This window comes from Pelophylax lessonae (assembly GCF_965119305.1).
Source record: "Pelophylax lessonae genome assembly, chromosome: 3".
Taxonomy (NCBI): Eukaryota; Metazoa; Chordata; class Amphibia; order Anura; family Ranidae; genus Pelophylax; species Pelophylax lessonae.
Window position 1 is genome coordinate 686022014 of NC_138770.1, and position 25725 is coordinate 686047738.

The following is a 25725-nucleotide window of genomic DNA, read 5'->3' on the forward strand; positions in this document are numbered from 1 at the left end:
GGGGGGAGAGGAATGTGGGGGTGGGGGGGGGAGAGAGCGCGAGCAAGAATGAGGAAGGGTGGAGGAGAGAGAGGAAGGAGAAAGAGAAGGGAATGAAATGGATAAATTAAAGGAGGGGGGAGGAGGAAGAGAGAGGAGGGGGAGAAGTGAAGGAGGACAAGAAAGAGATGAGAGAGAAGAGAGGAGAGAGAAAGGGAGGGGAGAAAAAGAGAGGAAGGGGAGAGAAGAAGGAGAGAGAGGAAGGGTGGAGGGGGGAGAGAGAGCATGAGAATGAGAAAGGATGGAGGAGAGAGAGGAGGAAGAGAGAAGGGAATGAAATGGATGAATGAAAGGAAGGGGGGGAGAGAGTAAAGAGAGGAGGGGGAGGAGAGAGAGGAGGGGGAGAAGGGAGGTAGGGGAAGAAAGAAGATGAGAGAGAAGAGATGAGAGAGAAAGGAGAGGGGGGGAGAGAGGAAGGGTGGAGGAGAGAGAGGAAGAAGGAGAAAGAGAGACGAGAATGAAATGGATGAATGAAAGGAAGGGGGGGGAGAGAGTAAAGAGAGAGGAGGGGGAGGGGAGAGAGAAAGAGAGAGGAGGGAGAGAGAGAGAGAAGGAAGGAGAAGGGAGAGAGAGGAAGGGTGGAGGAGAGAGAGGAAGAAGGAGAAAGAGAGACGAGAATGAAAGGAAGGGGGAGAGAGTAAAGAGAGAGAGAAGGGGAAGGAGGACAAGGAAAAGAGAAGAGAAGGGGGGGAAAAAGAGAGAGACGAGGGAGGGAAGAGAGAGATGAGAGAGTGAGAATGAATAGGTCTCATACACAATAGATAGAGCACATGGTGATGGTATACTTATTGATGTGTGTTCATTTTGTTTACAGTGATAAAATGATTTGTAAAATCACTTATGGATCTATTTATACATAAAATCAGATAGCATTTCATCCTGTAAATCTGCATGTATGTTTGTTCTGTGCAAATTGGGCAAAAACAAATTTTCTTTAAGCTATATTCTCTACTGAACAAATGTCCTTTATTATGGGCAGTAGTAAAATACCTCATTATGTCCACTAGGTGGAGCTTAGGAGCACAGGAAATACATACTTCTTTGTAACAAGATACAACGTAACAATTCTAGAGAACGCTAGAGAGAACTAGCAAATACATGTAACCAAAGGGTTAATGTATTAATACACTAATCAGCTGAAATTACCACTGCTGAGTATTTTTAGCCATTTGTCCACCCCCACCATGAATAAAGTTTCAGAAATGTTGAACCAACCTCCTGATGCAGCAGGTCCAAGGCCTCTCTGATGCGACTGACGTAATTCGCAGCTGAGAAGTAATTCTAAAATAAAGTTAGAAAAAGAAACGTGTGATTTTATCTACTGAGAAGTTTAATGGAAAGGCTTTTCTGGGGGGGGGGGGGGGTCATATGGACAATTTAGATGCAAATAGTGCTTCTAGAGAACCAGCAGATCAGCAATGGGCATATGTAATAATCAGAATCTTCACCCTCGACTCCTAATATTAATGCATGGATTGCTTTTTTTGATTATTTACTTTTGTATTTTCTCCCTGTCAGAGCTGTGTCAGGCGCAGTGTCAGGCTGAGTGCCATGCTGAGTGTCAGGCTGAGTGTCATATGGAGTGCCAGGCGGAGTGTCAGGCTGAGTGCTGAGTGCCAGGTGGAGTGCCAGGTGGAATGTCATGCGTAGTGTAAGCCGGAGCACAGTGTCAGGGGCAGTGTCAGGTGGAGTGTCAGGTGGAGTGTCAGGTGGAGTGGAGTGTCAGGGGCAGTGTCAGGCGTAGTGTCAGGCGGAATGTCAGGCGGACTGTCAGGCTGAGTGTCAGGCGGAGTGTCAGGGGCAGTGCCAGGCGGAGTGCCAGGTGGAGTGTCAGGCTGAGTGTCAGGTGGAGCGGAGTGTCAGGGGCAGTGTCAGGCGGAGTGTCAGGGGCAGTGTCAGGGGCAGTGTCAGGCGGAGTGTCAGGGGCAGTGCCAGGCGGAGTGTCAGGAGGAGTGGATTGTCAGGCGGAGTATCAGGCTGAGTGTCAGGCGGAGCGGAGTGTCAGGGGCAGTGCCAGGCGGAGTGTCAGAGGCAGTGTCAGGCTGAGTGTCAGGTGGAGTGGAGTGTCAGGGACAGTGTCAGGCGGAGTGTCGGGCAGAGTGTCAGGGGCAGTGTCAGGCGGAGTGGATTGTCAGGTGGAGTGTCAGGCAGAGCGGAGTGTCAGGGGCAGTGCCAGGCGGAGTGTCAGGGGCAGTGTCAGGCTGAGTGTCAGGCAGAGCGGAGTGTCAGGTTCAGTGTCAGGCAGAGTGTCAAGCGGAGCGGATTGTCAGGGGCAGTGTCAGGCTGAGTGGATTGTCAGGAGGAGTGTCAGGGGCAGTGTCAGGCTGAGTGTCAGGCTGAGTGTCAGGCAGAGTGGATTGTCAGGAGGAGTGTCAGGGGCAGTGTCAGGCGCAGTGTCAGGTTGATGGATGGGCTGTAAGGCCGCTATCGAGTGTCGTTTTTGCAAAGATTTGTCAGAGTTCTGTCTTTCCTAGAGACACCATTACACCTCAGTAACATGGTTGGAGAGAACTTTACTAATATTTTCCCCACTATACTCCAGTTATAAGAATCTGTGGTGGTGACAGGTTCCCTTTACAGCAGAATTCTGCTCACTGCAATCAGTGTGACATCTATGACAAGTTTTCATCCAGATTTGGCGTGTTCGTCCATCTTGACTGGCTGGCCCCGAATGACAACTCCTGAGCATGCGCGTAAGAGGTAATTCATCCCGGAACCCAAGGCATGCCGAGACTTTACTCTTTTCTCCGCATGCTGCTGAAGAATCATTGCTTGCAATTCCGCGAAGCGATGTGCAGTTACGTTGTTTTGCAGGACAGAGCCGTGCTGCTGCAGTAAAACTACGGCAGCTGGTCGGCAAGCGATTAATGACACATGCAGGGTCTAAAAGACCCCCAAATGTCTCCTCTGGGCTCCACTGGATGTATTGCAATTCAGATCGCACTGCAATACATCCCTTCATTATGCTTGCCGGGGAAAGTGACAGGGTGACCCGAAAATCAAGATGGGGTAGGATTGTACCTGAAGAGAGTGAAGGCCCACCCATACCAGGCATCCATCCTAGGCAGCGAAGGCCCACCCATACCAGGCATCCATCCTAGGCAGCGAAGGCCCACCCATACCAGGCATCCATCCTAGGCAGCGAAGACCCACCCATACCAGGCATCCATCCTAGGCAGCGAAGGCCCACCCATACCAGGCATCCATCCTAGGCAGCGAAGGCCCACCCATACCAGGCATCCATCCTAGGCAGCGAAGGCCCACCCATACCAGGCATCCATCCTAGGCAGTGAAGGCCCACCCATAGCAGGCATCCATCTTAGGCAGTAAAGGCCCACCCATACCAGGCATCCATCCTAGGCAGCGAAGGCCCACCCATAGCAGGCATCCATCTTAGGCAGTAAAGGCCCACCCATACCAGGCATCCATCCTAGGCAGTGAAGGCCCACCCATAGCAGGCATCCATCTTAGGCAGTAAAGGCCCACCCATACCAGGCATCCATCCTAGGCAGCGAAGACCCACCCATACCAGGCATCCATCCTAGGCAGCGAAGGCCCACCCATACCAGGCATCCATCCTAGGCAGTAAAGGCCCTTCCATACCAGGCATCCATCCTAGGCAGGAAGTGAGGGAGGGCCAATGGCTTGGCTCACCACAAAGGAAGGAACAGGAAAGCAGCGCCTACTAAGTGTAGCATACAAAGTTTAATGGGGGTAAAAAGAAATAGTTCACTCACAAAGGTGAGCGATATGCCAGCATGGTGAGTAGAAGAGGTCATCTGCAAAGTCTCTGGTGACGGATGGATGCTGCTGTGACAATCTGCTTAGCAAATGCTGCCATATCGCTCACCTTTGTGAGTGAACTATTTCTTTTTACCCCCATTAAACTTTGTATGCTACACTTAGTAGGCGCTGCTTTCCTGTTTCATCCTTTCATGTAGAGCCTCTCCTCGTGCTCCAGCCGGCAGACACTGGGTACAGCCCCGGCAGACACTGGGTACAGCCTTGCTTATTTGGATTATCACCACCATTGACATTTGATTACTGCCTTGGACTTCCCTACCATCCACCCTATTCCCAACAGTCGTCCAATTATATACCTGCAGCTCTGTCCACACTAGTAGAGCGCCATAATATTGTTGTTGTTTGCTTACCACAAAGGGTCTACTTCCTCGTCACCAGGATTTAGAGCCAGATAGTTCTACTTGCAGAGGTCCAAAATAAACCTCCAGATATTGCCAAGAAGCTTCGGATACTCCTGGCCGTACCTTGTGGTACCAGTCTTCCTCAATGCCTCCCTCTTTTTATGGATCAGGGCAAGATTCCCCCCCCCCCCCCCCAGGGGCATATCACCAAAAATGAGGGTGGCCCTGCCCTCTCTTTGGGTACAATCCTACCCAGTGTTGGGGGTAACGAGTTACAATGTAACGTTTTACGTTAACTACATTTTTTTTGGTAACGTAGCAACGTAACACGTTACATTCGCAACATCTGTAACTAAATTACTTTATTCGGCTTGAGTAACGCGCTTTCCTGCGTTACCCAAGCTGCTGAGGGAGGACAAGGAAACGTGGGGAGGAGGGGGTGGGAGGACCAGGAGACGCGGGCCGAGGAGGAGGCGGGAAGACGAGGAGACGCGGGCAGAGGAGGAGGCGGGAGGACAAGGAGACGCGGGCCGAGGAGGAGGCGGGAAGACGAGGAGACGCGGGCAGAGGAGGAGGCGGGAGGACAAGGAGATGCGGGCCGAGGAGGAGGCGGGAGGACGAGGAGAAGACACCCGCCACTGCAGGTAAGTGCACTGGTCTCTCTGGCGTGGTCACTCTGGCATTGAAAGGGGGCACGCTGTGGTCACTCTGGGGGCACGCTGTGGTCACTCTGGGGACACACTGTGGTCACTCTGGGGGCACACTGTGGTCAATCTGGGGGCACGCTGTGGTCAATCTGGGGGCACACTGTGGTCAATCTGGGGACACACTGTGGTCACACTGGGGACACACTGTGGTCACTCTGGGGGCACGCTGTGGTCAATCTGGGGACACACTGTGGTCACACTGGGGACACACTGTGGTCACTCTGGGGGCACGCTGTGGTCAATCTGGGGGCACGCTGTGGTCAATCTGGGGACACACTGTGGTCACTCTGGGGACACACTGTGGTCACTCTGGGGACACACTGTGGTCAATCTGGGGGCACACTGTGGTCACTCTGGCATTGAAAGGGGGCACGCTGTGGTCATATATATATAAATAAAACAATAAATATTGTATTTTTTTTTGTGCACTACAAATAAATATGCGCATTGGAATTTGTTCATATTTTTTTTTCAAAAGTAAAGTAGTGAAGTTACTTTTCAAATGCAGTAACTAGTAAAGTAATCTCATTACAATTTACAGAAGTAACTAGTTACATTTTTTGAGTAACTACCCCAACACTGATCTTACCACATTTTGACCTTTTTTTGGTCACTAGGAGACTGCCTGCTTTGAGCTTGAAGCGAGCATTGGTATTCCCTCTAAGACCAAAGAATCAACTGTTAACCCATCTGAATTCTCTGTATACACCTCTGAAGAAGCCTAAAGGCGAAACACGTCGGGAGGAGCTTCCCGTACCTATTATATTCCTGCTACTGTATACCAGCAGTTCTGGAGTATTTTGGAATAGGGGAAAACCCCTATATTGAGAGCGGTGTTACCATTAGTCATTTATGATGAGTACTGTGTTTGTATGGACATGATTTTAAAGTTTATGATCTTTGACCAATAATCCTTTTAGATCCTTTTAGATTTGTTATGTCTAATAAAGTAATCTTTTATGATAAAATGTGTCCAGTTTGAGTTTACTGAAGGGGGTAGTCAGCACCTTGTAAGTCCCGCTAATTCATTTGTTTTTTTTATGTCATTATGGCTACTAAATAAAGGAAATATACAAATTCCACATATTCCGGGGAACATTCTTACTGTGTGAATGCCGGGATTATTGCACAGCAAGTTATTTCTTAGTAAATGGATCTCAAAGTATCTTCTGAAAAGAAAGTTCACCTGCTAATACGTTTTTCTTTGCAGATTATAGTTGCACTATAGCAGTAATAGGGAACCTTGGCACCCCAGGTGTTTTGAAACTACATTTCCCATGATGCTCAACTTCTCTGTAGAGTGGATGAGCATCATGGGAGATGTAGTCCCAAAACATCTGGGGTGCCAAGGTTCCCCATCACTGCACTATAGGCCTGGCTGTGTACAATGTAGCTAAATGTAACTAATGATGTCACAAGCAGCTGAAATAAAAGGTTACACTGTTATATTTCTATATATATATTATTATTATATAGGATTATAGACTTACACTGTCTGTACAAGCTGCACAGAGGTCATTGGCACCAATAAACACGGTGATGATCTTCCAGTCTGTAGCAAAGGTGATTCTCTGCAAACAGAAGAAAAATATTTCAGAAATGTGAGAACGAGAAAGGTAAAATAAAGAGAAGGAGCTTTAAAGAAGAACTTCAGCATGATAAATATTAGGATTCCATTAAGACATAACACAAGAAAACAAACTTTTGATGAAATATTCCCCTTCGATCCTGATATTTTCCTCATAGTACTCTTTAGATTTTTTTTAAACCAACATCATTCAAACCTCTTCCTCTGAGCCCAGATCATACAGGACAGGACAGAAAAAAACAGCACAGTGATAAGCTCAGCTCTCTGTCACTCTCCCCTGTCCTTCTATCAGCATGCTTCTTGTCAGCACATTAACTGATTGGCTCCTTTTGCTGCTTCTTCTTATTTTACACTTCAGCTCTGCTGTACGGGAGGGGGGGGGGGGGTGGAGGGGCTGTGAGAGGCTGGTACCAGGTGACATTCAGGAACTTACACTGCTTTTATGGAACGTACACATTTAATGATGTTTTAATGGTTAAAGAGCTGCACTAATTTATGACTTTTATATTGGTCCGGAGTTCACCTTTAAAGCCGCTCTGCCTGATAAAAAAAAAAAGTCCTCCCTGCAGAATACAATGACTAATACCCCCCTTCCCCCGACCCTGTGATCTGGGCTGCTGATAAGGGGGGGGGGGGGGGAGAGCCAGCTCTCCTGTATTGGGCTCTGACCACATTAGTCCAGTAGGGGGCCCATGAGCCAGCGAGGGGAAGTTTTATTTTCCACGGGGCTCAGGAGCAGTGTTACCATGGCTTCCAGCAGTTATAATAAAGGTCCCCGGGCCCCACTAGTTCAGCACAAGGGCCCGGGGTCAGAGAGAGTGCTTCTTCTTTTTTTTTATTTTGGGAGCAGGAAAAAAGTATGAAGTAACTTGGTTCCAGACAGTCACTCCTGACACACTATAATATATACTCCTGACACCTGCACTCTACAATATATATTCCTGACACCTGCGCTCTGTATGATACATACTCCTGACACCTGCACTCTGTATGATACATACTCCTGACACCTGCACTCTGTATGATACATACTCCTGACACCTGCGCTCTGTATGTTACATACTCCTGACACCTGCACTCTAGATGTTACATACTCCTGACACCTGCACTCTGTATGATACATACTCCTGACACCTGCACTCTAGATGTTACATACTCCTGACACCTGCACTCTAGATGTTACATACTCCTGACACCTGCATTCTGTATTTTACATACTCCTGACACCTGCACTCTGTATGATACATATTTCTGACACCTGCACTCTGTATGATACATACTCCTGACACCTGCACTCTGTATGTTACATACTTCTGACACCTGCACTCTGTATGATACATACTTCTGACACCTGCACTCTGTATGTTACATACTTCTGACACCTGCACTCTGTATGTTACATACTCCTGACACCTGCACTCTGTACAATAGAGATACTCCTCACACCTGCACTCTGTATGATACATACGCCTGACACCTGCACTCTGTATGTTACATACTCCTGACACCTGCACTCTGTATGATACATACGCCTGACACCTGCGCTCTGTATGTTACAAACTCCTGACACCTGCACTCTGTATGTTACATACTTCTGACACCTGCACTCTGTATCATACATACTCCTGACACCTGCACTCTGTATCATACATACTTCTGACACCTGCACTCTGTATCATACATACTTCTGACACCTGCGCTCTGTATGTTACATACCTCTGACAGCTGCACTCTGTATGTTACATACTTCTGACACCTGCACTCTGTATGTCACATACTCCTGACACCTGCACTCTGTATGATACATACTTCTGACACCTGCACTCTGTATGTTACATACTTCTGACACCTGCACTCTGTATGATACATATTTCTGACAACTGCACTCTGTATGTCACATACTCCTGACACCTGCACTTGGTATATAGACTTATTTTTTAATTAAAATGTAATTTATTTTTAATCCCCTCCCACTGTTGGCACAATTTTGCCACAACTACAATTCCCCCCAGCGTGCTCGATGTGCTGCTTTATTATTGTTCTCTGGATGTTTACGCCTCCAGCCCCCCAACATTTTCTTTTAGCGTGGTATAGTATATGGGAGGATTAGAACCCTTGTCGGGTTTTTAATGCTGTATCCCTATTGAGGAGAGTTACCTTCTCTGTTAGTCCCGGTGACCATTGTCATAAACAAAATACAGAATTTTAAGTTGTCACCAGAACAAGAATAGAGAGGAAATCTTCCACTGGGGACACTAGATTAATGTTACAGCTATCTATGGAAGAATTTATCTTCCTTTGGAGAAAGAGAAGAAGTCTCCCCAAGGGGACCCCAACATCTTAAAAACAAACCACTGGGTGTTACTCCTTCCCTACGCTAAGTTCAAAAAAAGTTTTGGTCTTAGATAAACGAATTGAACAAAAACAAATATGTGGTCCTACAGCGGTGATTGGGTTACCTTGTCATTCTTCATCTGGTCTATCAGAGCTCTGGCCTGTGTGGGCATATCACTGGAAGATACAATAAGAAGGCAGTGAGATGATTGGAATATTTTACATTTTATTATTCTCATCTTTGCAGTGAAGAAAAATAAATTTTTGTGTTCCATTCTGGAAGTGGAACCCCATCTAAAACCAAAGCCCATGCTGGCACCCCGCCAACGGAGGCATTCCAAATTCTTTTTAATAGTAATCGAACCCCTAATAACAAAAAACCTTTCCCTTCGGTCTTCACCATGGAACGTATAGATGTTGATTGTCCAAGAACAGTGGTTGGTTGGTTGGTTTGTATGGGTAGGTTTCCTGTAGACCTTAATGTCCAAGTCACCCCCTCCTTTATATGTCCAAAAGGGGTAATTTGTTATTCTGTGGCTCTTCCTGTGTAAGCTTGATACATTTGTCTAGTGATCGACCAATATAGTTTTTTTTAATGCCGATACTGATACCGATATTTTGGTCATCGGATATCAGTATCGGCCAATATCTGCCGATATTTTCGGACATGTAAAAAAAAAATTATTTTTTTATTTTTCTAAGGGTACTCCTTGTGGAGAGATCTGGGGGACCCCAAAAGACCCCAAACCCCTCCTCAGCGCCGAAAATCATTCAAAACACCAAGTTTGGCTGTTTCGAATGCTGTCAGTTTTTTTCAATTCGGCGACGAGTACCCGGAAGTGATGTCATGGCATCACTTCCAGGTTTTTTACGTGGAGGTAGGATGCCCGGATCTCCGGTGGGACGGGAGACTTGGGCGAGCCAAGGAAGGTGGTGGGAGGGGGGGATGTCCCCTCCCGCTCCTTGTAATGACAGCCAAGCGGCTTCTCAGCCGCATCAGTTGTAATTACAAGTCAGCCGACCGTCGGGTATGGACACCGGTACCAGGGTGATGCCTCTAGCTGCAGGGATCACTCCGGTACAAGCACTTTCCCTAAATATCGGCAATATCGCTAACCTCAGGGGCCGATTCCGATATATCAGGGAAAGTGCATATCGGCCCCCGATATCGGTGTTGCCGATAATCGGTCGATCCCTACATTTGTCCACTTAGTTTGTGTTCAATAAAAGACTGGATTTCCAATTTTCTAATCTTGACTCATATTTCATCCACATGTGTGAACCAATGACTTGGTGTTATTCCCCTGAAAATATTCAAGGCTGTCTCCTTCACCTTCTCCATGTACAGATTACTTACAATGGGAGATACAGGCGATGCCATAACATGGCCATGTTTCTATCTGAAGGGGTTATCCCTGTACTTGTGTTCTTGGTCAATCAACGTCTACACATTCCATGGTGCCTGCCTGGATTAAAGTGTTTTAGGGTAGGAATATAAATGCTTGGATATCTGCCTGACCCACATTGGAAATTAAGAAATTTCTTGGTAAACTATGAAAAAAGTGTGACTTTTTTAGATAGGGAAAGGTTTTTCTCGTGTGAGATGGAGAGGATGCCTGAATAGTAGAGTGAACAAAATGAGAAGAGATACATTTATCTCTGAGACCGTTAAGAAGGGATTTCAAACCAATGAGTTTATTTTGTGTAATTCTACTCATGTGGTATATGTTCTACAATGCCCGTGTGGCCATCAATATATGGGTCTCACAGAACGAAAGAAATGCATTGTGGAACATGTTTAAAATATTAAAATGGTTTAGAAACATGATGGGGTTTCTTAACATTTCAGAGAGGTTCATAATAGGGATGCTTTTGGTCTCCAGTTTTGAGGGGTTGTGTCAAGTCACCTGTGGCCAGGTGACAACTGCACCCTGTTGGAGAAGGTAGTGAACCCAATAGCTGACTGCTGTGGATGGACAGGAAACGTGAGCCCAAGATTCCCCAGGGCGCGGAGTCTAAGGCCCAGCAGGTGTTCACCAGAGCTTCTAGTGATGAGGATGGACTTCGCTGCAACTGGACCCAGGTTGCGGCCCCTGGGGTCCCCCGGGTCACGTCCCGTAAGAATAGAGGGGAAGCAGCCACTCAGGACACAAGGGATAGTGATGGGTAAGCCAAGGTCGGGGCAACAGGCAGACGAGGGTAACCAAGGGACAGGCCAAAGGTCAGGATCACAGGCAAACAGGAGTAGTCAGAGATGAGCCAAAGTCGGTACACAGAAAGGTAGATGTAGCACACAGAAGACAGGAACACAAGCTAACAAACACTGTTGAACAGCAAAGCAGACCTGGAGTGCACTGGTTAATATAGACTTCCTGGAATGGCCTGGGGTGGAGCCATACAGGGAGGAGAGATGATAAAAGGAAGCCAGAAAGAGAGTCAGGCCTCTAATGGAGACATGGAGGAGAAGGCAAGCTGCCAGACACTATTGTATGTCCATGACAGGTTGCTTGAGTGTTTTCCTCCTGGAGGGGTTCTAATAAGATTAGAGATCTCTCCAGGAGGGAAACCAAATTGATGTATGCCCTTAGGGCTCTTTCAGACGGCCGCTCTGTGTGAGAGCTCCGCTGCGGGACTTTTTTTTTTTTTCCACGGAGTGGATGACATTTGTGTCATCCGCTCCATATGTCCGCATATCATCCTATCCGATATACGGACATAATGTATGTCTATGGGCACTGCGGATGTCAGTGGATGACACCGCTGACATCCGATTTTCCTTCCTTTCCGTTTTTTGAACGGAGAAAAAATAGGGTTCTGTTCTGTTCCAAAAAACGGAACAGAACTGAAAGGAGGAAAATCGGATGTCAGCGGATGGTATTCCGCTGACATCCGCAATGCCATAGACTTACATTATGTCCGCAAATCATCCGCAAAAAAATAGGATGATTTGCGGACACTGGGAGCGCCCGTGTGAAAGGACCCTTAGAGTCCATTAGGATCAAATATTGAGATAATTACTGATAAACAATCTAAGTCTATTATTTATTCAGTGAATGAGGTAGTAATAAAATCGGCCCCAGTCCCCATGTAATAAAGTTATGTTTTAATACAAATTAAATAATATGAGGTAATTGTTGACTTTATTTTTTGACATTTTTTTATCTGATTATAAACAAACTTTTTTTTTACTATTGTTTTTATACATTATGTATGCAATGGGATTAATATTTGTTATATTGTATTGATTTTATGTTCATATTTGTGTGATTTGTATTGTTAGGTTGATGGGGGACAAGGCGGCTAATGTGGCGTAATTTGTTCACAGGATTTTTGGTAATAATTTTGATGTATCACAGAGCAGAATTTAGGAAGGACACTGTGTTTGCACTTTGTTTTTTTCCCATTTATTTTAGGTACTAATAAATATTTCTCATCATGCATCCTCAGAACCCCAAACCCTCATTTGGTCCAAAGGAAGGCATAAAGCCCCTAATAAATTCCAAATTTCTTCAACAGGAAAAGCAATCCTTCCTGAACCTCTAAGGCAGGGGTAATGAATTAAAATTCAAGGAGGTCCGGTCGCTAAATTCTTCTTTGGGCCGAGGTCCGAATCTGAAGTCTGTGCTATGACTCAGAAAGATGGGCAAAACAAAACGTGTCCATCAGCGTTGCTCTTAACAACGTGTGAAAGAGCCCTAAGACAATTTATATACAATTTATATACAACTGATTTCTTTCTGATCACATATAAAAAAATGAGAAGACCGAACCTTTCCTTTACATCTGTTTTTTTTTTTTTTTTTATAAAGTCTTACAAGGATTTGGCCCCAGGAACAGCTTCATTGAGGAAGGAAAGGTGATCCGTGTTCTTGCCGGTATCTGTAGAGTATCCCATGACAAATGGATTGAACTCAAGAAGAATATCTGTAAAAATAAGAACATTCGTTAATGGAGATTTCCGGAATGGTGGACCATCCCTGCCATTATCAGTGAGGCTCTGATAGAAGCACACTCTACATAGGTTTAATAGACTTACAATAAGCACCTCTAGTAAGGCTAAAATAGAACTCAATTTGTAAGAATCCTTTTACATTTCCCTATATAGGTTCCCTGTCTATGGGAAATGACATCAGTCATCAGAGATTGGGGGAGGGGTTACTTTAATGGGGAATCAATAATAAACTCCATAATGTGCCATGTAAAAGGGAATGTAATAAATACAAATGTAACATTTTCCATATTATGAATATACTGTAAAACATACACAAAACATTGTAGACATTTGGGCTCTTCCAACCTTGGGGTAACAGATTCTAGAAGACCCTTTTCTGTTCCACCATGACTGTGTCCCTGTGTTCAAAGCCAGCACCATAAAGACACAATGTGACCAATTTGGTGTGGAAGAACTCGTGTCCTGGCATCAACCATACAGAACACTTCTCATCTTCTCATCCAACATCAGTATCTGACCCCACAAATGTATACAAATGCCCACAGACACCCTCCAAAATCCTGAACAAAAGCCTTTCTAAAAGATTGGAGGAATTCAAGATTCCTGGCCTCGACCCCACTGAGCACCGTTGGGATAAAGATCGATACCTGACCTCCCAAAGCTCTTTTGGCTGATTGGGCGAAAATCCCAACAGATACACTCCAAAAGTTTGTGGGAGGTCTTCCCAGTAGAGAGGAGCCGGCTCCATAAAGACATGGTGTGACCAGTTTGGTGTGGAGGAACTCGGGGGTCCTGCATAGAGCCCTGACCTCAACCCTATTAATCACCTTTGGGGTGAATTGGAACACCGATGGTGAGCCATCTCTTCTCATCCAACATCAGTACCTGACCTCACAAATAGCCACAAATTCCCACAGACACCCTCCAAAATCTTGTGGAAGGTCTTCTCAGAAGAGTAAGTGTAATGGGGGGAGGGAACAACTTTAGATTCATGACCATGGGGGGGGGTTCAATTTATGGGGATTTTTTTTGGAATGGGTTCCCTATGGCACTTTTCCACTGCAAGTACCGGCTCGGCTCTACTCGGCCCTGCTTGGCCCGGTTTGCTTTTCCATTGCTGGTACCACATGGAACGGTTCGGTACGGTATAGGTTTTCTTTTCCACTAAAGTAGTACTAAAGTTAAGTGGGTGGGATAACAACGGGGTGGGTGGGATTCTCTGACCAATCAGTGGCTAGTAGTGACTGCATGCAAAGGATTGTGGGATATGGTACCGGGTATGGTACCTGTTGGAACCACAATCGAGGTGGTACTGTTTTTGAGAGCCGTACCGTACCGTACCGTTGGGTTCCATGCAGTGGAAAAGCGTTCCTACACCGTACCGTACCGAACAGTTCCTACACTATACCATGCGGTACCAGCAGTGGAAAAGCGCTGCCGTACCGAACCGTTCCTACACTATACCATGCGGTACCAGCAGTGGAAAAGCGCTGCCGTACCGAACCGTTTCTACACTATACCATGCGGCACCAGCAGTGGAAAAGCGCCGCCGTACCGAACCATTCCTACACTATACCATGCGGTACCAGCAGTGGAAAAGCACAAAAGCGAGCCGAACCGTTCGGTTCCATGCAGTGGAAAAGCGCCATAACAAACTCATATATGGTCAAATGTTGACAAACCTCTTGGCCACAAGTAGATCCATCATATGCTTGGCTTGGATTGTTCGGGATTGTGACCTCCCGTGACTCTTTTAGAATTTTTTCATTAGGATTTCCCCAGTTCAGTTTGTGTCACTTTCTCCGCCAACAAACCCATAATGAAGGCGTTCATCCCTCTTAACCACTTGCCGACTGCCTAACGCCGATCTACGTCGGCAGTCAGCCCCTCACAGGCAAAGTGACGTAGGGCTACGTCACTAGCTTGTGAGGGTCTAGGGAGCGAGCGCGCGCCCCCGGAGGCGCGCTCCCGCTCCGGCATGGTCACGGACCCCCCCGCGCATGTGACCGGCGGACCCGATGTCCGCCGGTCACTCTGCGATCGGCGGGGGAGAGGGAGAAAGTCAGGCGGCTTGTGTAAACAAGCTGCCTGTCATTCTCCCCTGTGTATGAAGGATGATCATACGGTTCTACTATGTAGAACCGTCGATCACTCTTCATACATCTGAAGCCACAGCCAATCACAGTAGAAAGCACGCCCCTAGGGACACACATAGCCCCTCCCTTTCAAAAAAAGTTAACCCCTTCACTGCCAGTGTATTTTTACAGTAACAGTGCATATGTATAGCACTGATTACTGTAGAAATGTCACTGGTAACCCCAAAAGTGTCAAAAATGTCAGTCAAGGGTCCGATCTGTCCGCCACAATGTCGCAGTACCGCAAAAAAAATCGCAGATCGCCACCATTACGCGTTAAAAAAACAACAAAAATGACAAAAATCTTTCCCTTTGTTAGTAAACGCGATAACTTTTGCGCAAACCAATCAAAATACGCTTTTTGTGATTTTTTTTTACCAAACATAGGTAGCATAAAACAAATCGGCCGAAAATGTTAAAAAATTTTGATTTTTACATTTTTTTTGGGGGGGAATTTCATATAAAAAAATGTGAAAAATATTGTTATTTTTGCAAAATTGACGCACTTTTTTTGTTTATAGCTCGTGATCAAAAAATCGCACAGGTGATCAAATACCACCAAAAGAAAGCTCTGTTTGTGGGAAAAAAAGGACGCCAAATTCGTTTAGATACAGCGTCGCACGACCGCGCAATTGTCCGTTAAAATCACGCAGTGCCGAATCGCAAAATACCCCCTGGTCGTTTAGCAGCCAAATCCTCCGGGGCTTAAGTGGTTAATGTGGGATTTCAGAATTATATTTTTATTTTATAGTATTGAGAATCTATGGTTGGAAGGTGATGCTGTAATTTGGCTTTAGGGGGGGGGGGGCAAAACATTTGATTCAGCTTGTCAGTAACTAGGAAAGCTGAGATAGTAATGCTGGGGGGGGGGCTGGAAAATGAAGTAATAATTTTCTTATTTATAATAAGCAAATCAATGTTATTTTTAGGCGCTGAAACAATTTTCTGTGTTTTTCTAATACTTACTTGGAAGTGTTGTGACCTCATGCAGTGTCTTATCTCCTCCGATGCTGAAAAATGTGAAGTCAGGAATATCTTTATTAGTACTGAGAATCCAACTCCAAACAAATATACACAAAATGTTTTTGGGCCTTTACTAAAGCCTCATACACACGGGGCGATATAAAAAGAAAAAAAAAAAAGAAGTTCCATGAGGTATGAAGTAGTGAAGAGACAGCAGAGGAGTACAGTAAAATCCCCTCCATTGCGGGGGTTACGTTCCGGACCCAGCCGCGAAAAGTGAAAATCCGCGAAATAGAAAAACCCTATTAAAATGCATTGTAGGCAGTTATTTTACTGTCACTGTACGTGTAAAAGCATTTTAAGGTCTTCAAACACACTTTTAAAACAATAGAAACTCATTTAACCACTTTACCTCTGCTCACAGTAATATTACTGCGGCAGAGTGGCTCGTTATCGTCTGACGACGTAGTACTACGTCGTCAGACACTCCCCCTTCTGGGCGGCGCTTGCGCGCCGCCGGAGGCTCGCTCCCGCTGTTTTCATTCACATGAAATGTGAAATGCGATCGCCGCTGCTCTTACCCAATCGTCGGGGATCGAGTCTGGAGATCCGCCCGCTGTGTGTGAACACAGCGGGCGGATCTCCATAGTGACAGGGAGTGACAGATCGGACTGTTCAGCATAGCTGGACATCCGATCTGTCCATGACTCACTCAGTCACCTCCCCCCCTACACGTCAGTAAGCACCAGGCATACATTAACCCCTCCCTCTCCAATAAAATTAACCCCTTCCCTGCCAGTGTCATTTTTACAGTAACAGTGCATATATATAGCACTGATTACTGCAGTAATGTCACTGGTACCCCCAAAAGTGTCAAAAATGTCAGTCAAGGGTCCGATCTGTCCGCCGCAATGTCGCAGTCCCGCAAAAAAATCGCAGATCGCCGCCATTACGCGTTAAAAAAAAAACACCAAAAATGACAGAAATCTTTTCCTTTGTTATTAAACGCAATAACTTTTGCGCAAACCAATCAAAATATGCTTATTGCGATTTTTTTTACCAAACATAGGTAGCAGAAAACAAATTGGCCAAAAATTTTTTAAAAAATTGGTTTTTACATCTTTTTTGGGGGGAATTTCATATAAAAAAATGTTAAAAATATTATTTTTTCAAAATAAACGCACAGGTGATCAAATACCACCAAAAGAAAGCTCTGTTTGTGGGAAAAAAAGGACGTAAATTTCGTTTGGGTACGGCGTCGCACGACCGCGCAATTGTCAGTTGAAGTTGCACAGCGCCGAATCGCAAAAAGTGGCCTGGACGTAAGACAGCAAAATCCTCCGGTGGTAAAGTGGTTAAACACATAAAAGATACTGAGAGCTATGGAAAACACAAAAATATTTCATTTTTAATGATTTATATAGTAAAATAACATTACAAAAAAAAAAACGCAAATTACCGGGACCACAAAAACTGAACCGCGATGGAGCGGGGGATTACTGTATTACGCTATGTTCCTGTTGTCATCTCTCCTACATGTATTATATGGATCCTTATTCTGAGGCGACGAAGTGACATCTTGTGGCCATAATTGGTATTACCACTTTTAAGCTTCTGTAGGTCTACTCATTGATTTGAGTGACCCACTCTGGTAAACTGCTAATCTCCCTTTATCACATGGTGATCTGCACGGTGGTGATTTTACCCATCATAATATTCTGTGGATGTAACATCTACTGGGATTTTCTGTGGCTCGCTCTTTATCTTGGATTTGCTTTTTTCATCACATCACTTCGCAGTGGTTTTGGATATTAGGTTTTTTTGCATGGACTTGAATTTTTTGTATATTGATTTGTGTTCACTATATTATTATCCTATATATTATGTCACATTTTATTATTTCATTAATTTGTAGCACAGCACATATTATTATTTTATGTTAGGTGGGGATTTTTTCTATGATTCCTATGTGCAGCAGCTGATTTCTTCACTTATTTTTCCATTAATCACATATATTAGCGTGGAATTTTACATGTTTTATATAACAATATAAAAACGCCAGAAGCTTTGTAGGGAGTTTTTCAGCTTTTTTTGCACCGGCAATTTTCAACATTTTTTGCGTTTTTAGCTAAAAATCACCTCTCTGCTATTTTAGTAACTCCCACTTTCCCACAATGCAATGCTTGCCAGAATTACATCGCATGGGTATTCACACCCCTGCGATAAGATTTAGGTGCGGGGAAAAAAGGGTCCTACAACATTCTGGTGCAAATGTGGACCCTTTTTTCCCCGCATCAAAATAGCATTGCATGAGTGTGAACACCCATGCGATGCGATTCTCTCAAGCTCACTGCATTTTGCAATCTGTTTCGGGGTGTCGCTCATGGAACATTAAGCTCCCCGTTCACATCAGGCAGATTTGACATATCAAATCGCATGCCAAATCAGAGCCTATTGCTGGCAACGTCACTGTCCGAAATTGGTGCAACCCTGACTTTGCGGCGCCGCACCGATTCCCAAAACTAGTTCACGCACTACTTCTGGCGACTTCAGGGCGACTTCAATAGACATCTGTGTATGAACCCGTAAAAGATGTCTGTCAAATCACCCCCTGAAGTCGCACTGACATGCAAGTTTGAAATCGTCCGCGTTCAGCTGAATGATTTCACACCCCACCCTCAGTGTGAACCGCTGCCATTGCCGGCAATAGGCTCCGATTTGACATGCGATTCGTTATGACAAATCGCATGCCAAATCGGCACAATGTAAAAAGGGCTTCATGTTCCATAAACGATACCCCGAAACAAATTGCAAAATACAGTACGCTTGACAGAATCGCATTGCATGGGTGTTTACACTCATACGATGCGATTAGGTGTGGAGAAAAAAAGGGTCCTACAATATTTTGGTGCAAATGTGATGCAATATGAGCCATACAAAATATATGACTCAAATCACATCGCTTAGACATCACATGTGATGTGCACAGGAATGGGATGCGTTTTTGGTGCAGATCACATGCGGTGTTCAGCATGCACCCAGTGTGACCCCAGGCTATGTTCCATCAATGACACCTCCAAACACAACCCAGGCTTAAAAAAAGCAATGGAATAAAAAACATCAAAAAAACGCCAATTAGCAGCATTTTTTGGCGTTTATCGACATTAGAGCGTTATTACAGCTGAAAAACGCCACTCACTCCTGATGCCACCAGAGTGGAGCTGGGACAGCACGGTCGGGCCTGGCTGAGGAAGGAGAGTCTCCAGTGGGGCATAGAACCGGCTTCTGCTCAGACACAGTTTACACCATCCATGCTGGGAGGGGGGGGGGGGGGCTGCGCTCTGTCCTTGTCTTCATCCAGCACTCAGTAGGTCAGCGGGGGGACTTTTTACTTCTCTGCTCCAGGAATCCTTTAGGCATGTCTGTGGCAGAAGCAGTGCAGCCTTTTTATGGGGCATCAGTTGCCCCCCTGCCCCCTGGCCCAGTCCTCCCCTGTTTAGCAACTCACATGGTTGTTGATTAAAATAGGCACATCTAAAAACGCAGGCATCCGGGGTAAGGCTGTGCACTTAGACCGTCCTCTGCACCGCCATCTACATCATCCCTTCCTCACTGCGCTCCACCAGCTATTCCAGCCTCGCTTTCAGATCGCTCTCCTGCAGGGTAGTCTTCCCAGTAAGGATTGCAGACTGCGGTGAGAGCTGGCGGAGAGGAGGACGGTCTATGTGGACAGCTTTACCCCGGATGCCGGCATACTTAGATGGGCCTCTTTATCATCAACCATGTGAGTTGCTAAATGTTGAACCTTCATTAAATATAAATATATTGCTACACTTAGAGGCGTCCTCTTCTCTTTTATTCTCTGTATCTCCTGCTGGATTTTACTTCTCATCCCCTTGTGGAGGCGCCATTTGTGGATGGACATTTTATGGTTACACAACCAATCACATTGCTGGAATCTTTTTCTATGGACTATAAAGGGAAGGAATTATGAATAAATGGTTGTGGAAGGAATCATCGGAGTTTCCATTATTTCTTAAGGGGGAAATTTGCTTTGATATATGAGTGCTCTGGATTATCCCAATCCAAGGATTTGCCATCGTTTACAGCATAGGGATCATTACCTATATACAGGTCATACACATGTGCATTGAAGGTGGAGAACGTCCGGTGTAATGTGTGGATTGTGTTCTGCTTACCTCCAGGATAATCCGCGGTACTGACTGAGGACATCCAGAACGTCTCCTGGGTTGGAGCCAACGCCGTTCCCAGCCTGGAAACAAGAGTGGAATATTGTGGAATATGGAATTATGGATAATATGTGGAACACGATGGAGAATATGAATGGAGGAGAGAAGCTTTGACAATTGCTGAATTTGTGCCGCCGCGTTCAACATATTCCAACCGAAACTCCAAGGACTTGGCTTGAATATAATTTTGAATAATTGAATATCACTATTAGCACTTTATTATTAGTATTGATTTATATCACTTGTTTTGATGAAGATAATATCACCATAAGCACTTTTTTATTGATTAGGTTTTATGAATTATTATCAGAATATTATATCATCAATTGTATTCTATTATTGATTACTATATACATATGTATTTATTTATTGTAATCTAGAAGATTCTACACAATTTGTATATATATAGACGGATTTCATTGGATACACTGTTTATGCACAAAGATCACTATAAGCACTTTATTATTTATTGATAATTTATTTCTACATACTCATCTATATATATTGTGGAAGATTTTATATGATCAAGATATAATTTAGCACATCATTTTATTAGATACACGTTTAGTTTAATATTTATTCGTCACATTTTTTTAAATTTATTTGACATTTCTTACTAAGCCACGATACTGTCTATAACACCCTGGAAGCGCGGTGCTCCCCCCTTATTCATTTTTTTCTAAAATAACAACATTTAAAAGTACATTTGGGGCTGAGTGAGGCTTAAATTTTATTTTTTAATTTGTCAACAGAACGAACTGAAAATTAAATAAAAAAAAAAAAAAAAAAAAAAAGATTCTCGCCATTTATCGACTTTTAAAAAACTGAAGGCAAGGAAAGTAAAAATTCCCAGAGTGACAGAGAGCGCAATTCACTAAGGCTGCGTTCACATGTGGCGTATCGATCGCGGGCAGAATCACCGCGATTCTGCCCGCGATCCGGAAATCATTGCAAATCGCAGGACGCCTGTGCTAAGCCCGTGATTTGCAATAGCACCCCCAAACACTGTGCGATGCTGCGATTTCCACCTGCTGAATCGCGGGTAACATCGCGCAAAAAAAATCGTGGGACGCATGACACCCAAAAAAGGTACAAGAGCTTCTTTGGGGCGCCATGCGTCCCGCAATTTTTTTTGCACGATGTTACCGCGATCCAGCAGGCGGAAATCGGGGCAACATCGCACAGCGTTTGGGGTGCTATTGCAAATCACAGGCAACGCACAGGCGTCCCGCGATCTGCAATGATTTCCGGATCGCGGGCAGAATCGCGGTGATTCTGCCCGTGATCGCTACGCTCACATGTGAACGTAGCCTAAAGGTTATCGCATGCGTTATGACAGTCACATGACCACCAAACGTACGCAACAATGCAAATGTCACTTCACTGTTGCTTGTATGCAGTATTCAGGGCCGCTGATAGGGGGGGGGGGATCACCGGTCCTCTTGTAGGGGGCCCGAGCACACAGGGGGGGCCACACATGGAGGGGGATTAGTGATGAACCACAACTGCAGAACTTTTCCTCCAGCAGCTGGTCTCTCCCCCTCTCCCTGCTGCCAGCTTTTATCTGCTGAGAAAGAGGCAGTTGTCTCTCACTAACAGTGCTTGGACAAAGTCATCTAGAGCCCAGGGCAAGCATGCCAAACTGCACCCCCCCTCAAGATGTATAAACATTGTCAGCAAAATTCCCCCCCCCCGACCCCCAAAACGGAGCACTAATCTGCATTACCCCCTAAAAATAAATTCCCCTTCCTCTCATTAAAAATAGTCTAGCACATGGGAGGGGGGAGGTGTTCTCTAGTACATTGGATAACTAGGAGCATTGGGAACTGATAAGAGTCAGCACAGGAAGGTATCAGCTCACTGGATTTCTGGCAGGATCAACTGGAATCTAATAAGAAAAAAATCATTTTACATGCACTTTAATCTCTGATAGTGTCCCTTATCAGTCCCGGCTACTATTATCAGTCAGCCATTAATTCTTACCGTCAGCGAATCGCCAAGGGCTGCAACAACGGTGATGTCTGCCGGCCGCAGTTCATGAACTGAAATGAGAGATAATATTTATTTCCCATACAATGATATAATTCAGAATCCTACAATCAGAGAACGCAGACAGCAGACAGAGGACTTCCTTTAGGCTCTCTTCACATATAGGCGTTTCGGATCGGGGGCAGAATTGCCGCCATTCCGAACCATTGCAAGTCGCAGGACGCCCGAGCGATTCCCGTGACTTGCAATGGCACCCCCAAACGCGGCGTGATTTTTCAGCGATTGGTGCCTGACGATATGCGGTAAAATTGCACAAACTGAATCACGGGACGCCTAAAAGAAGTTCTTGTACTTCTTTGGGCGTCAGGCATCCTGCAATTCTGTTTGCGTGATTTTACTGCAATTTGTTGACCTACAATCGCTGAAAAATTGGGTTGCCATTGCAAGTTACGGGAATCACTCTGGCGTCCTGCGACTTGCAATGGTTTGGAATTGCGGCAATTCTTCCCCGCGATTCAAAACGCCTAAATGTGAACAGAGCCTTAGTACAGTGATGGGGAACCTTGGCACCCCAGATGTTTTGGAACTACATTTCCCATGATGCTCACCTACATTGCAGAGTGCAGGAGCATCATGGGAAATGTAGTTCCAAAACATCTGTGGTTCCAAGGTTCCCCATCACTGCTTTAGAATGTCGGTTCATTTTGTTAGTAAAGTGGACCGGTCCTCAAATAATCCCTCCTGAGAGCGCTCAGCACTATTATAGAGCGGGGGAATTAAAGTCAAATTCATTTTGAGTTTATATCAGCTAAATACATTCTAGGCCAATCAGCGGTCTCTCTGCAGAGGTCCAACACGCCCCCTGCGGAGTCAGCCGTTTCACTCTCCAATCAGCAGAGAGCATGAAATGTATTGACTGAACACCAAATGAACCTTAACCACTTCTGGACCGGGAATGTAAAGCAATGCAGAAGAGGAGGAGGAGATCTCAGGTGGTCCTTTTCAGGGCTTTTTTTCAGCAGGAACACGGGGGGAACGCAGTCCCGGCACCTCCAAAACTGAATGTATGTAATGGCAAGGGGTGCTGGGGTATGCTGGAGGGTCTATTCATGCTGGCTGCCTGTGGATCTATTGTTGCTGGAGGAGATATATTTTTGCAGTGGAAGGGAGTCTATTGTTGCTAGGGATGGGTGTTATGTTGCTTGGGGGGGGGGGATCAATAGTTGCTAGGAGGAATCTACTGTTGAGGGAAGGGTCTTTGTTACTGGCTGCTGGAGGGTCTATAGATGCTGGCTGCCTGTGGATCTATTGTTGCTGGAGATCTATTTTTGCCGTGGAAGGGGGTCTATTGTTGCTGGGGAGGTTTTCTGTTGCTCGTAGGGGATCTATTGTTGCTAGGTATGGGTGTTATGTTGCTTGGGGGGGCTCAATAGTTGCTGGGAAGAAGCTACTGTTGAAGGAAGGGTCTTTGTTGCTGGCTGCTGGAGGGTCTATTGAAGCTCGCTGCCTGTGGATCTATTGTTGCTGGAGGAGATCTATTTTTGCAGTGGAAGGGGGTCTATTGTTGCTGGGGAGGTCTTCTGTTGCTCATAGGGGATCTATTGTTGTTAGGGATTGGTGTTATGATGCTTGAGGGGGGGCTCAATAGTTGCTGGGAGGAATCTACTGTTGAGGGAAGGGTCTTTGTTGCTGGCTGCTGGAGGGTCTATTGATGCTGGATGAGATCTATTTTTGCGGTGGAAGGGAGTCTATTGTTGCTAGAGAGGTCTTCTATTGCTCATAGGGGATCTATTGTTGCTAGGGATGGATGTTATGTTGCTTGGTGGGGGGGGGACTCAATAGTTGCTAGGAGGAATCTACTGTTGAAGGAAGGGTCTATGTTGCTGGCTGCTGGGGAATCTACTGTTGCTGGGGGAGATCTATTTTTGCTGGGGGTCTATTGTTGCTGCTGGGAGATTGATTGTTCTTGGTGGTGGGTCTTATGTTGCAGGGCGTCAATTGTTGCTGGAAGGGATCTACTGTTGAGGGAGGATTCTGATGTTGCTGCCTGCTGGAGTGTCTATTGATGCTGGCTGCTGGGTGTCCATTGTTATTGGGGGGATCTATTGTCACTGGGGTGTCCATTGTTGCTAGATCTATTTTACTGCCTTTCTTGTTATCATTTAAAAATTCCACACAAAATACTTAGCACCACAAAATGATACTTGGTTCTTTATTCTCTAAAAGGGGCGGTACTTTGAGGTGGATTAGGGGTGGAACCAAGAAATGTTGCTCAGGGGTGGGTAGGGGGCGGAGTCAAGGGGTGACTCGGTAGGGAAAAGTTCCTGCACCGCTTCTCTGAGAAAAAAAGCCCTGGTCCTTTTAAAGGAAAGAAGCTTTAACCACTTCTGGACTGGAAGATTTACCCCCTTAATGACCAGGCCATTTTTTGCGATTCGGCACTGCGTTACTTTAACGGACAATTGCGCGGTTGTGCGACGCTGTACCCAAATAAAATTGATGTCCTTTTTTCCCCACAAACAGAGATTTCTTTTGGTGGTATTTGATCACCTGTGCAATTTTTATTTTTTGAGCTATAAACAAAAAAAGAGCGACAATTCTGAAAAAAAAAAAAAACAATATTTTTTACTTTCTACGTTTTTTGGGATTTTTCTTAACCACATTTTGATGCAAAAATGTTGATTTTTTAAAAAAAAATTGTTTGGAATGTTTTATAGCAGAAAGTAAAAAATACTGGTTTTTTTTTTCAGAATTGTCGCTCTTTTTTTGTTTATAGCGCAAAAAATAAAAATCGCACAGGTGATCAAATACCACCAAAAGAAATCTCTGTTTGTGGAAAAAAAGGACATCAATCTTATTTGGGTACAGCGTCGCACGACCGCGCAATTTTTCATTAAAGAAACGCAGTGCCGAATCACAAAAAAATGGTCATAAGGGGGGGGGGGGGTGTAAATCTCCGGAAACTTAAGTGGTTAAGGGAGTCGCAGACAAATACGGCGCTTTGTATGTAATCTGAGGAAATGAGACTGCGTGTGGTCTGATGTCACTTGACCTTTGACCAGTGGTGTATTTTGGTTTTGTGCTGCCCTAGGCAAGACTAAAATTGGGTGCCCCCCTCCCCCAATGTAAATTTGCCCCACTCCTTCCCTTTAGACAGATGTGACTCCCTCCAAAATTTAAGGACTGCCAGTCCCAGCATGAACCCCTGAGATCTCATGAGAGGGGGGGGGTGAGGGAGGGAGAGAGAGGGGGGTGAGATACAGAGAGAGAGAGAGAGAGGGGGATGAGAGAGAAAGAGAGAGGGGGATGAGAGAGAGAGAGAGAGAGGGGGTGAGAGAGAGAGAGAAGGGGGGGGGGTGAGAGAGAAAGAGAGAGGGGGGATGAGAGAGAGAGGGGGGAGTGAGAGAGAGAGAGGGGGGTGAGAGAGAGAGGGGGGAGTGAGAGAGAGAGAGGGGTGTGAGAGAGAGAGGGGTGTGAGAGAGAGAGGGGTGTGAGAGAGAGAGGGGGGAATGAGAGGATGAGAGAGAGAGAGAGAGAGAGAGAGGGGGGGGTGAGAGAGAGAGGGGTGGGGATGAGAGAGAAATAGAGAGGGGGATGAGAGAGAGATAGCGAGAGGGGGTGGA

The 25725-nt window shown here is 45.4% G+C and overlaps 1 protein-coding gene across 1 annotated transcript in view; it reads right to left on the reverse strand.

Moving 5' to 3' along the window:
• PLB1 (phospholipase B1) overlaps positions 1-25725 on the reverse strand; it is a gene marked incomplete at its 5' end in the record, with an annotated part of 217657 nt that overhangs the window by 59521 nt on the left and 132411 nt on the right. Inside the window, 7 exons of the mRNA XM_082251005.1 lie at positions 1223-1320; positions 6382-6462; positions 8939-8990; positions 12629-12737; positions 15867-15910; positions 20063-20136; positions 22097-22155. Coding sequence (XP_082107131.1) covers positions 1223-1320; positions 6382-6462; positions 8939-8990; positions 12629-12737; positions 15867-15910; positions 20063-20136; positions 22097-22155 — 517 coding nt within the window. The remainder of the gene's footprint in view (positions 1-1222; positions 1321-6381; positions 6463-8938; positions 8991-12628; positions 12738-15866; positions 15911-20062; positions 20137-22096; positions 22156-25725) is intronic.